Below are 14,311 nucleotides of genomic sequence, written 5' to 3'. Positions count from 1 at the left end.
TGGTGGGTTTGTGAGGATTTGCAGCATCAGTTCCTGCTGTGCCAGAGTCGTCTGTTTTATGAATGATTCATTGGTGCACATTATTCTAGGCTTTGTAAACTTTAATCAAAATGAAATTGAACTTGCTCCACCTCTGAAATGACTTTCTTTTTTAGCTGATGATGTCTTATTTTAAAACCCCTTCCCTCTAGTCACCTGTCATATGAAGTTATAGTCCATTCCCTCATTAAATCATACAGTTTCCCTTTATCTTTTCTCATTAAATACACTGTTTCACGCTGAAATAAATTATGTTCCAGTAAAATAGGTTTTTGTCGTTTGGCGAGTGTCATTTGGCTCAACCAATGGAATAAGATTGGGGGCAGGACTAAATAATGGGCAAATGAGAACGTATTTAGGAAACAGTCATTATTTTTGCAGAAGATTTGAAGGGTTTGATACAAAATGGAAATTATTACCGTTTTCTCACGCGATATTTAGTATTTCGAATAATCACTTTAAAGTTTAGATATGTCTATTGTCTTCCTTTTTTATGTCAGTGGTGTTGGAGTAGCTTTCTAACAAACGTTCTCATGTTTTATCTTTCTGTTCTGCAGTCTATTGACCCCGGCCAGCAGTTCACCTGGGAAAACTCCAACCTAGAGGTCAACAAGCCCAAGAACCGCTATGCAAATGTCATCGCTTACGATCACTCCAGAGTCGTGCTGACCCCCATTGATGGTGAGTCCGAAATCAAACCTATATTGATTCTCTTCTGCTCATCCAATAATAATCGTACTGTCCCCAAACTTTTGAAGAGTAGTGTTTGTAGCTTGACATCTCAAAATATCAAAACTCTCATTCAGCTTCGATGAGTTCTGCACAGAATCTTCATCTACTGAATTCTGTGAAAGGCCATCAAGTCCAAATCATGCCTGTTTATTAAATATTTTTGGATTATTTCAAAGTACTCTTTTTGAATGCATTTTAAAATATAGTTAGAAAATAAATAAGAAAAGTCTGTAGATACCATGTGTGCATATCAAGACCATCAGTACAACGACCACTCAGTTCTCAGCCTTTGCGTGTTAACACTGCACTGCTGAACCGCAGGTGTACCGGGGAGCGACTACATCAATGGAAACTACATTGACGGCTACCGCAAGCAGAACGCTTACATCGCCACTCAGGGTCCTCTTCCCGAGACGTTCAGTGACTTCTGGAGGATGGTATGGGAGCAGAGGACCAGCACTATCATCATGATGACCAGACTGGAGGAGAAGAGCAGGGTGAGATTTCACTCCTGCTCCGGCCTCAGAGCCAGAGAAATGTTTTTAGTGATGACAAGAGATGCAGATGACATAGAAATGATCTCTCAGGAGAGTGTATTGGGCTTTATATGGAATTAAATAAACATTCTAGAAGAATAGTTTCAAAATAGGAACTTATAAAGACTTTTAAACACTATAAAGACTCTCCCTACACATTGCACTTCAACCATTACTTCAAGCAGCAGCTTTTATAATGTTTTTTTAGTTGGTTGTTTACCCAGAAATTTAAATGGTCATCATTTATTCACCCTAATGTCATTCCAAACCAGATGCAAATAAAGTGAATTTCAGAGGAAGGGAAGTGACCATAAATGTCCTCATAGGACTGTCGAACAGGAAGTGATGTGTGTGCATGTGTGTTTGTGAGAGAGCGAGGTGTCACGTGTTTCCTCACCTGCTGTGTGACCAGATGGTCATTCTGTTATTCCTCCACATGATCAGTCTCAATATACATTAATGTGAATCAGTGCAAGCTTTATAATGGAATTATGTACCACACGATTCACAATGATATTATAATTTGATCTGTATAGATCTATTATATACTATTTATGTATAATATCTCTATCTATCTGTCTTTATATATATATATATATATATATATATATATATATATATATATATATATATATATATATATATATATATATATATATATAACATTTATTTTAACTGTTTTAATATGTTAAAATATTGCAGAAAATAATTTACTGATCGAATTGGACAAGCCTTGATATTATCTGCTTTAAAGTCAATTGAATCAAATTCTGTGGAGAAAATGAATGTGTTCAAAAACCTTCCGTTGCATGCTGTTGTCACAAATATACTTTGCATCATAAATATAAACAGAAACAAAATAAACATATTCATTCCACAACAAGAAATGCCTTTTACAAATTACATTTTTGACCTAAATTCGAGTCAGCCGTATTTATTAATTATCTTGAGTAAGTGCACATATTGTACCTGCTCTTTGTTGAGAAGGACAGCAGTGTTTATGGAAGCCCAGATGGGTCACATTAATGCATCTCAACTCCAGATCTACCGGCCATTACTCGCACAGCCAGTGGTGTAGTCTAGTTTTTTCTATTGGGTATACTCTGATTTTTACCGCAGACTCATAGCTACTCACCGCCCCAAAGCGACACTATATCACCACCACACTCAGTAATGCATACAGTATGCATCTACATGTAACTGAGAGCATTCTGAAAACTGCTTATGTGATATCAATGTCAATTTATTATAAGCAACAGAAGACTTTAACAGCCAATGACATTTATAGCTGGGGAGACTTGATTGATTTTCTACTGTTAACATTATCTTAAGAACATGGTCCCTGGAGCACAGGATTTATCATCTTGCAATTTTCAGTGCACATTTAAGAGTCATCTCTCTCATCATCTGAAACAAGGAGATATAAACATTGCATTCAGTTTAACTGCAACACACAGACACACACATGCACAGTATGTGTGTTATCATTCCTATTCTCCCACATTCACTGATCCACCACACTAATGTTACCTAACTTATTAACTAGTTATGTTGGCTTGAGAAAGGTTTCCCATAGACTTGCATAGACCTCTCTAGAGCAGTGGTTCTCAACCACATTCCTGGAGGACCACTATCACTGCACAGTTTGCACGTCTCCTTTATCTGACACACCCATTTCAAGTACTTGAGTCTCAACTAATGAGCAGGTGACTGATTAAGGAGACATGCAAAATGTGCCGTGATGGTGGTCCTCCGGGAATGTGGTTAAGAACCAAAGCTCTAGAGGACAACTGCAGTCCACTAGAGGGAGCCACAGGGTAAGAAATATTTCAACTCCCTTTATTTACTTTGGTTTTTAGTCAGTTAAATTTACAAACAATTGCATATGTTTACTGTATGCTGCCAAGTAAAGCTAACATATCGGATCATGACCAGGTGAGATAGTGACTATCTGATGTCCAGAGGCCAGTGTGAAAGATGCTTGGGACAGTGGACCGATCTGTCAATATGTTTCCATCCACCGATTTTTATATGCATGTTGGAATATCACATTAAAAACACTGCATGGAAACGCCAAGATGTGCATTAATTCTACAAATACGAATAAAAAACTTAAGCACACAATTGACAAGAATAAAAAAAAAATTGGCGTCGTACATTACACGTCACATCCTGATGTCACGTGTCATTACGGGACCTTTACGGATTGTGTGTGAATGCACACACGGATTATGGGAAATTATGTGAATTTTAGTGATTCACATTTTCAGTGCTGCACGGGCAAAAGAAACATGGCATGATTTTTAAAAAGTCGGTGCTTCGCAACACAGACGGCTCCCATCTGCTTCAGATTCAGCCGTCTCCTGTGCTCTTATGGCCCCTGATGTGTGATGTTTGTGTGTGTCTGTGATTGCAGGTGAAGTGTGATCAGTACTGGCCGAGCCGTGGAACAGAGACATACGGCATGATTCAAGTGTCCATGCTGGATACGGTGGAGTTATCCACCTACAGCGTCAGGACCTTCGCTCTCTACAAGGTCTGTGTGTGGATGATGATGAAACTGACATTTATTGTTTTTTCATCACTTTTTGTTTCATTTTACCTGCAGTGACAAATTATACTTCTATATTATAATCAATTATAATATGTTGTAGTTATTATAAACATATTTTCTTTATTTAAAAACCGCAAGAAAAATCCCTTTTCCATCACATCATATATCTTCTTGAATGTGTTGTGACAGAATGGGTCAAGTGAGAAACGGGAAGTAAGACAGTTCCAGTTCATGGCCTGGCCAGATCACGGCGTTCCTGAATACCCCACACCAATCTTAGCCTTTCTACGCAGGGTCAAGGCCTGCAACCCACCTGACGCCGGACCCATGGTGGTGCACTGCAGGTAGTGCATGATCTCTGCTCACGTATCTGTTAGCATGCACATGCATCTGTGAGTTCACTCTACATCTGTGTTTCCCATGGCAGCGCTGGAGTGGGTCGGACAGGCTGTTTTATCGTAATAGAGGCCATGCTGGAGCGGATGAAGCATGAGAAGTCGGTGGATATCTACGGTCATGTGACCTGCATGCGTGCTCAGAGGAACTACATGGTGCAGACAGAAGATCAGTATATCTTCATCCACGAGGCCCTGCTGGAGGCCGCCACCTGCGGGAACACAGAGGTCCCGGCGCGGAGCCTGTACACACACATCCAGAAGCTCACGCAGGTGTCGCCCGGAGACACTGTCACTGCCATGGAACTGGAGTTTAAGGTCAGAAAACACACACAGACACACACATCAACCTTAAACTGGCACGACACAACAGGGTTCCTGTGTCAGTTTTTCTCTCCTCGAAACACTGTGTGAAGGCACCAAATCACAGCCGATCAGAACCTCGCTGATGTTTAGTAAGCAGCTGACGATGCCATGCCTTGTTGCTTGTTAAAACCCCTGATTAACATGCAGAAGATGCCGTTTGTTGCTTAGCGGTTTATCTTGGTTGTTTTTTTGGACTTGGGAAAAGGGTTATTATCGCTAGCTATAACTGTTTTGTTAATTGAAATACAGTTGGAATAAAAAAAAATATAACTTTAAATTAAAATGTTTCATAAATGTTAATAATAATAGCTGAAATAGGCTTAAGCTAACGCACTAAAATAACTAGATATTAGAGTAAGCATCGGACATTAATTAATGAAATATAATGAATGCTTCAAGTTAAGTAACCATGTAATAATGCTGATTAAATTAACTGGAAATTAATAGAAAGTAAAACTGAAAAATAATATAAAAATAAATAAATAAAAAATAAATAAATGCACATAACAGAATTACTTAAAATGAAACTAAAATGTAAGATAAAAATTGAAAATATAAAAATATTAACTATGAACAACTATGAACATTTTTAGTAAATATTGAAGGTTAATGAATGCTATATACTACTATTGACAATTGTAAACAAATGAGATATTACTGTGAAGTGTTAATAAAAATAATTAAGCTAAATCAAATATCAATAAATACAATAATAGTAAAAAAAATTTTAAAAAACTGGAATAATAATGTAGAATCTGAAGCTGAATTGGTATATTCCTTATGACTCTCATCTATAATGGTTAATGGGAATCATGTGATTCTCAAGGGCCAGTGAAACAGAGCTGTGTGTGGAAATCTGTTTGTGTTTCCCTCACAACATGGATGATTTTAATGGGCTGTTTTTCCCATGATGCATTTTGGTGACATGCTGAGATTGAAAATGCAAGGATCATTTGAAGTTTGAGAACAAAGCCGCTCAAAACACCTCATTCTCCGCCAAAGAAGGATCTCAGTTGTTGACACTTAATTGTTGAAAAAAATTTGAGTTTGAGTGTGGCAATCTATCATTCTGCTATTAATACTGAACCTGAACTTAACTTTTGAACTCAGAGTGTTCCTTATATTTCATTAATCAATGACAAATGCACAATGTAACATCTATAATCTAATAACATCTATTATACAGTATAATGATGCCAAATAAGATGTACACAAAAAGCTGACTTTTAAAAGAAACAAGCTATTTTCAAATATTTATTAAAAACTCACAAAAATAAATGGAAAATGACAGAATGCTAATGTTTGAAAGGCTAAAATGTCATCTCATTAGCTTTCCTCAGCCACAAGCTTCTGCTGCTCAAGGCTGTATTTATTTGATCAGAAATACAGGAAAAACTGTAATATTCTGAAACATTATTACAATTTAAAATAAATGCTTTCTATTGTAATGTATTTTTAGATGTAATTAATTTCTGTGATCAAAGCTGAATTTTCAGCATCATGATCCTTCAGAAGTCTAATATGCTGACTTGCTGCTCTGTTCTAATTATTATCATTGTTGAAAACTGTTTCATTCATATTTTTGTGGAAACCATAATAGAGAGTTCAAAAGAACAGCACTTATGAAACACAAATGTTTTACATGATTATAAATATCACTTTTGACCAGTTTAATGCATCCTTTCTTTTTCAAACCTTTGATTGGTAGTGTGTATGAGTCTATTTCTCAATTTCTGAGCAATATGAATGTGTTCTGTGTTTTCCCACCACAGAAACTAGCCAACTCCAAAGCACACACCTCCAGATTCATCAGCGCTAGTCTGCCGTGCAACAAATTCAAGAACCGACTGGTCAACATCATGCCCTTCGAGTCCAGCCGTGTGTGTCTGCAGCCAATCAGAGGCGTGGAGGGGTCCGACTACATTAACGCCAGCTTCATCGATGGATACAGGTAGGCCTTAATCAATCAGAATTTGCAATTTAAAATTCAGTTAATTCCACTTCCTGTCACTTCCATTCAACATCCTGTGGTGCTGACAACTTAATTCAAACTCAAACTCCTGAACTGAAAGGAAGCCAGATCTTAAATTCAGAATTTTGCATGAAGTCATAAACAGAGATCTGAGAGCAACTGTGAATCAGACTCTGGAGAAATCAGATGAAAGACGGCGTGTTCTCCTGAAGAGGTCTCTCCATCACTGTCCCCCGTCTCTTTGACTCCTGCTGGATGTGACAGCTCAGAGTCATGGCCTATCGAGGAAGTCTGTGTCTGCGTGTCTTCTGCATTAGTGCTGCTAGTTGTCAGGAGAAATTGTTCTTATTGGCAGGACTGTCCATAACTGGAGCGCTATCAGCACTGGGGAATCGGCGCGGTCCTGCGCCCATGAGCTGACAGGTGATGCACACAGTTCAGTGCACAAATAAAAGGATTACCCATCAAGAGGAGTCCGGTCTCCATGAAGCACTCAATCTATCACACACACAGACAGATAGACGTTCAGACTGCAATGGGCTTGTGTCATGTGTACCACTGAATTAGGGGATAATTTCACCAATAACAATCCCAGCATTGATATTTTTGCAAACTGATACAGATTTCAAAATTTCCAACCAGTAAAATGAATTGTAATGGCTATGAATTAATTCTTTAAATATATAGTCCGACAAGCCGTGTGTTTCAGAGTAAAGCGTGGCACTGTGTTCATTCACACGCGAGCAGCTCATGACTCAGTGTTTACAGTCTCTCGGTTAACAGTAAATGCTGTGAGTTTGGGATGATTATGATGTGAATTTAAAAAAGGATCACAAACTGTGTATAAAGAGAAGTGTATTTGTTGTAAATAAATATTGGTATTGTAATTTTACTGTACTAAAATACGACTATTATTATAAAATATAAATGTTTTTTATTTTACAGTAAAATATTATAATTGTGAAACTTATATTTATTTTTTGGATGTATTTTTAACATTTAAATTAAAAATAAATTAAAAATTCAATTTTAGAAGCCATAATAATGACAATAATAATTAGTAGTAGTATAGTAGTAAATGTATGATTTTTATTTTACAATTCAGTATTATCACTTCAATAGTAATATTTCTTCATTGTCTTTAATCTTTACAATTTAAATAATATTTTAAAAATATATATTATTATTAATTTTTTATTATTACTGTAGGACTATAGTCAAAAAGGTTTTCCTTCATTTTTGGTGCTTAGCTGGCCACATGCCTGGTTCTGTCATCATTTACTCATCCTCATATCATTATAAAACCCGTATGACTTTTTCCTTATTCCCTGAAAATAATTGCACAGCTTAGATCGGATTCAATCATTTACACCCCTTTAGTATAACACTCATTATACAAGCATGACTAATCAAAATCAAGTACGTTAGAGCGTGAAATAATAGTATACATGCTAAACACATGCTTATTTTGGTAGCAGTTACATTTCATATCACTTCTTTTTACAGTCTGTTTGATGGATGGTGCACTGAAAATACTTCACTGAAGAGAAAGCTGTAGAAAATGGATATTAAACTTGCATTACCTAAGTCAGCCTCTATCCCATCTGCGGTGACTATAGTCTCTGAGATTCATTGATTCAGTGCCGTTTTATGCCACAGTGAATGGTTACTGCAAATATCAGTGCTTCAAATGAATAGCTCTTTACTAACATCCTGAATCAAGCACTTCCTCTGCTGCTGCTGGGGGGTCATGTGAGGTGGAGGGGCGGAGGTTTGTCAAGAATCTGGGCTCATTATTGGCGCTTAATCAAATTAACAGCCAATCAAAGAGCTCCCACTGCATCTGCCGCCGTACTGAAGTGTAAACAGCGTAATTGGCAGTAATCGTGTTTGTAATGAAGAACCGAGGGAGAAGGGCTTTCACATGCTTTTAGCTTGATGAGCTTTCAGTGTGTGTGTGTGTGTGTGTGTGTGAAGGGTGGGGGTTGCAAAGTTTCCAGTCGTTCGGTGACTCAGATAAGGCTGTATCACACCTGTGAGATGTGTGCATGTGTGTACCGTAGATCAGGACTCTTCAGCATATGTTGGATGAACGCTGTCTTCTCCCAGCATGCCCTGCGTGCAGATGTGTTCACTCACAGAGTGATTCGACGTGATCAAACGAGCTGAAGTCAGTGAGAGTCGTTGTTCATTGACAGTGTGGGTGTACAGCAGTACCACCACTCAGAGACCTGCGCTGATAAAATCACTGTAAGAGAATAATGAGGCTGCCAAAGTCAGATTAGGCATTTCCTCCACTTGTTCAACCATCTCAGAGATGCATTTATCTAAAAAAAAAAAAAACTTGAGCAGAGGCCTGGGGATCTCACAGCAGGACATCAGCACAAGCGCTCGCGTCCCCACGCTGCCAAACAGTGATCTACAGCTCTGCTGCCCTCATTACACAATCATGTCTCTCTGTCTCATCTTCTACCACCAGCGTCTTTCTGCCTCTCAGCATCTGTCTCACAGTCTCTCCCTCGTTCTCTGTCCAGTGTTTCCTCTCTCTCTCACTGCATATTTATCTCCTTGTCTGACTGTCTTAATGCATTTATGATCACAGTGATGGAGCTGCAGCGCCTCCTGCTGTTCAATTTAAGCAAGCATTACGCACTGTTGATTAGTATTCTGTCTAGATTCTTGATTTTTTAGACTGTGTTTTCATGTGTTGCTCCTGCAGGCAGCAGAAGGCGTATATCGCCACACAAGGTCCTCTCTCTGAAACCACGGAGGACTTCTGGAGGATGCTTTGGGAGCACAACTCCACCATCGTGGTGATGCTGACGAAGCTCAGAGAGATGGGACGGGTGAGTCCAGACTCTCAGATTCTCAATGTGAAGTCAATGTGGATGGCAACCCATTTTACTTCTGTACTGTGAGTGAAACAAGATATTCAAAAATGCTAAATGTAGGGTGGCTCTTGACTGCATCCATTGGGAAGTGATTGGATTGTGAAACGCTGCTCGTTTTTGATGTCCTGTGGACTTTAAGGCAGGGTCATTCATGCACAGCTTTGATAAGCAAAAGATTTACATGAATGTGCTTTTTATTTTATGAATCATTCAACAGTCCCATTAGGATTTCACAAGACTTTTTTTTATTTTTTATTTTGGCAAGTAACTGAATTTGCTGCAGCTTTTCAAAAAAAAAAAAAGGTGTTTATATTTTTAGGATAAGTAATTAGTATCAGTGACCACAAAAGGACTGTTACTGATCATTTTGCGCATAATTACTGAAATCAGTTGTGGTTCAGCAGTTGAACACATATTGATCAATTTGTTTGTGCTCAGATTTATGCATTTTTAATTAATTAACATTGCTTCTCTCAGGATTTTTTTTTTTTTACAAATATACAATATTGTAAGCTGCTGCAAATGATTGCAATTGTGAGGACGCAAAATCCTGGAGGAACTGATTTGAGTGTAGCAGACAATAATATCAAAATAAACATGTGATATGAATGTTGGTTTGCAGAGGAAAATGTCTGAATATGCAATTAATAATAATAACAATAATAATAAAAAAAACTCTGATTCTCTTATGACTAATGAAATGTTAATGATGCTGAAAATCAGCTAGTTGTATGCTGGCCTCAGGCTGTCATTCTGTGCATTACACCAAAGGCAAAAAAAAAAAGAAACCAAAAAATAAAGTTGGGGTTTGGACAAATGAATGGAGATCCTCTTATGATTGTGTGTTTGGCTCCACAGGAGAAGTGTCATCAGTACTGGCCTGCAGAGAGATCTGCGCGCTATCAGTATTTCGTCGTGGACCCCATGGCTGAATACAACATGCCGCAGTACATCTTACGGGAGTTTAAGGTCACAGACGCCAGGGTGAGTAGATCAGACGTGACCGCATGACTTCAGCTGTGCTGTGTCTTTAAATCACACTCTCATTCTCTCTCAGGATGGCCAGTCCAGGACGATCCGGCAGTTTCAGTTCACCGATTGGCCAGAACAAGGCGTGCCAAAGACAGGAGAGGGCTTTATTGATTTCATTGGCCAGGTCCACAAAACCAAGGAGCAGTTTGGACAGGACGGACCAATTACTGTCCACTGCAGGTGAGAAGCAGAATGAACGAGTGCAGCAGAGCATGGCTGATATATTGCATATTCAAAATGTGGTAAATCTATATTAAATCAGTCTCAGTCTTATATTTTATTGACTGTATGCCAGAGCTGACTTTGTATCTGTACATTACAGTTTAAAAGATTGGGGTCAGTAAGATTATTTTAAAGGAAATTAATACTTTTATTGATCAAGGATGCATCAAATTGATCAAAAGTGACGGAAAAGACTGATTTTTACAAACAGAGAGATTGTTACAAAAGATTTTTATTATAAATGCATGAATTTCTTTGAACTTTCTATTGATCAAAGAATACAATTAAATATAAAAGAAGATAACAAAAATGATCAAGGTTTCCACAGAAATCAGCCCAACTGTTTCCAGCATAAGAAATGTAACAAGAATTGTGTCTTGAGCAGCAAATCAGCATATAATTATGATTTCTGAAGATCATGTGACACTGAAGGTTGGAGTAATGATGCTGAAAATGTAGCTTTCATCACAGAAATAAATCACATTTTACAATATATTCACTTAGAAAACAGCTATTTGAATTTGTTAAATTATTTGACAATATTACATTGAATAAATGATGAATAAATGTAGCTTTGGTGAACAGAAGGCTTCTTTTAAAAACTTCTTCCAAACAAGCTTTACCGACTCCAGATGTTGTGTACGGTACATGTGCTGAACTGCTGTCTCTCTCTCTGTCTCTCTCTGTGTGTGTGTGTGTCAGTGCTGGTGTGGGCAGAACAGGGGTCTTCATCACTTTAAGTATTGTTCTGGAGCGGATGAGGTATGAAGGAGTGGTGGACATGTTCCAGACCATAAAAACGCTCCGCACGCAGAGACCTGCCATGGTACAGACCGAGGTAAACCTGACAGCCCAGCAATACTTCACATGTCATCATTTACTCCAAATCAGACAGATAGTTCATTTTTACGCAACACACGTGTTTTAGTCTGTGTTTTAACTGTGTGTGTCCTGTGTGTGCAGGATCAGTACCAGCTGTGCTACAGAGCCGCTCTGGAGTACCTTGGCAGCTTCGATCACTATGCAACGTAACCACTCCCAAAATGCCTCAGAACGGAGAGCCGCCACTTGTTTCTGAGCCATAATCATCATATCTATTGAGTCACCACTGCTGGAGAGAGAGAGAGAGAGAGAGAGAGAGAGAGACTGACAAACAGACAGAGAGAAAGGGCAGACCAGAAGAGAGGAGAAATCACTGGAACTTCATCACAATCCTGTTCCTGTCTCTGAAAACAGCAACAAATCTTCATTCTGGTCTCTAATGCACAGCTCCTGTCTCTGTATTACCTTACTGCTTTATGATTACTACGAGCATTTCATTTTCAAATCGATCAACATTGCCTATTGTTTTTATTATTATTATTATCATCATTATTATTACTGTATCATCATGACGATTGGTATACATGTCAGAAAATACAATATTTGTATCATTTATGCTGATCATCTAAGGGGTTCTTTTATTTTTTATTTTTTATTATATTATTATTATTATCATTCCTTTATAATTTTTTCGTATGTTATTTTTAGCACATGTGGACATGTATTTTCACATGGCCCAGGTTACTAATACTATAAGAGAAGTACTCAGAGCTGCTGATGATTTCTTACTTTTTGTCATTATTATATTTTAATGATCTACTCTTATTTGGTGGGAAAAGGGGAACTTTTATATATAAAAAATATACAATTAAAAACAACCTTTTCACCTCCTGATACTTTATAAAACAGTATAATCAAGTATAAAAGAGAGTTAGTGACCTTAATGAACCTGCCGTCGTTAAGGACAACTGAATAAACCAATGAAACGAGAGAACGCAGTCAGAGCTGTTCTGCTCTGGATAGCAGTAAACAGACACTTTCTGGAAACCTTCCATTCTCGAGTGAAAGAAAGACAAGAAAATAGGTGTTCCTGCTGCCACAGCAAAGTTATTATCCCGTGCCGGGTCAGCTGAGGTCAAAGGTCAGCTCATGCTGAATGGCCAGGCCTTGACCCGCACACACATGTACAGCCGTCACGTACCTCCAGTAGAACCACGGCCATCCGTCATTCGCTCAGACTAACAGCTGAAGTGGGAAAAACAGACTGGGAATACAAAACCTGAAATTTCCACATGTGGTATTAACGGCCAGCCGATCATTTCTCACTGTGGCTCGTAAAGACAAATCTCCCGTAACGTCGCGACAGCATCATCAGACTGAAAATATGTGCATACTCAAGTGTTTCTATCCTCCTATGGCCTGAGCACAAAGTAAGATGAAAAATGCGGACATGGGAAGAATTCATTTCACTTTGTGTTCGCATAGAGACAAAACGGCATTCAATCTGTTGTACAGCCAATCTGTTTTCTATTTGTTAATAAAAAGGAGAGAAATATGTGTTAATAAAATGCTTAAGTGGGTTTTGTACATGTTTATTATGGGGATTTCGCTGCAGTATCCCGGTTCCTTCAGCAGATTTCCCGGGAACAGATGGCTGGTCCCTCTCCAGTGTGTCCGTGTCCTTGCCAGAAAGCTAAAGCTAGTCGGCCCACCGGCCGTTGCAGTTTAATGTGAAGGCATGTGGACTGGATTCTGCCTGTTCTACATGATTCATTAGTTCTGGAACACCTGGAGACATTAGTCCTCCTCCAAAAATCTCAGCAACCAGACAGGAAAGTTTACTAATTCTATTGAAAGCTAATCATCTCACTAATTAGGCACAAACTGTCCCTTTGGTCTAAGGTCAGAGATGTTGTTTCCCACTGTAGATAAAAAAGAATTGAGCCTAATTACCAGTTGGTAGACGATATTCAATGTCTTTGTTTGTTGTGGGAGATACACAGATAAGTTAGTTGTACATTTTTTAACAGGTGGTCTGAAAACCAACAATTTGTCCAAATAAAAAACACACCATAGATATTTAACGTTTATTTTAGATACTGAAGATGTAAAATGTTGTAAATTGCACAGAGGTTTTACTGTATGTTTTTAATACATACGTAACATGATCTATTGAGTTTATAAATTTGCATCAGTATGGCCAGGTGGCTATCTACTGTATGTGAAGAGTGAGTTTTAGAAATAATGTCTATTATCCATATAACTTACATATTCACCTTGCCAGTATGGAATGGGATATACAAATACAAGTCAATAGTTAAATATTTGCAGAGCATATCATATTTAAATGGTGGCATGTGGATTTAAGGAGTCGAATGAGATGTATAGAGTCAGATATATAATCTTTATAATTTATACACAACTATTTAGCTTACATGGATATATATATATATATATATATATATATATATATATATATATATATATATATATATATATATATATACTATACACATGCATAAGTAATTTATTTAACATTCACATACTTCATACTCATAGCTCTATATGATATTTGAAAGACAAGTATGTTCAGACTACATATCAAGGTCACTTTAAGGCTAATATATATATATATATATATGAGCTATGTATGATATGTATATGGTTAAAAATGTATATATAAAATATTTATGTACACAATAGACCAGGAGATTAAAAATTAATATGAGATATATGGAAAGGGGCCCATT

The 14,311-nt window shown here is 37.7% G+C and overlaps 1 protein-coding gene across 18 annotated transcripts in view; it reads left to right on the top strand.

Moving 5' to 3' along the window:
- Positions 1 to 13,141, top strand: part of LOC113050982 (receptor-type tyrosine-protein phosphatase F-like) — a 183,904-nt gene extending 170,763 nt beyond the window's left edge. For all 18 annotated transcript variants that reach the window (XM_026214519.1, XM_026214510.1, XM_026214509.1 and 15 more), the window contains 11 exons: positions 597 to 720; positions 1,093 to 1,268; positions 3,724 to 3,843; positions 4,051 to 4,205; positions 4,289 to 4,574; positions 6,395 to 6,573; positions 9,314 to 9,440; positions 10,344 to 10,469; positions 10,543 to 10,697; positions 11,442 to 11,577; positions 11,703 to 13,141. In XM_026214519.1, coding sequence (XP_026070304.1) covers positions 597 to 720; positions 1,093 to 1,268; positions 3,724 to 3,843; positions 4,051 to 4,205; positions 4,289 to 4,574; positions 6,395 to 6,573; positions 9,314 to 9,440; positions 10,344 to 10,469; positions 10,543 to 10,697; positions 11,442 to 11,577; positions 11,703 to 11,771 — 1,653 coding nt within the window. In that variant the 3' untranslated portion in view covers positions 11,772 to 13,141. The remainder of the gene's footprint in view (positions 1 to 596; positions 721 to 1,092; positions 1,269 to 3,723; positions 3,844 to 4,050; positions 4,206 to 4,288; positions 4,575 to 6,394; positions 6,574 to 9,313; positions 9,441 to 10,343; positions 10,470 to 10,542; positions 10,698 to 11,441; positions 11,578 to 11,702) is intronic.
- The last annotated feature ends 1,170 nt before the right edge of the window (positions 13,142 to 14,311 follow it).

The sequence above is a fragment of the Carassius auratus genome, chromosome 31 (genome assembly GCF_003368295.1).
Source record: "Carassius auratus strain Wakin chromosome 31, ASM336829v1, whole genome shotgun sequence".
Taxonomy (NCBI): Eukaryota; Metazoa; Chordata; class Actinopteri; order Cypriniformes; family Cyprinidae; genus Carassius; species Carassius auratus.
This window is presented reverse-complemented; position numbering and strand designations above follow the sequence as displayed.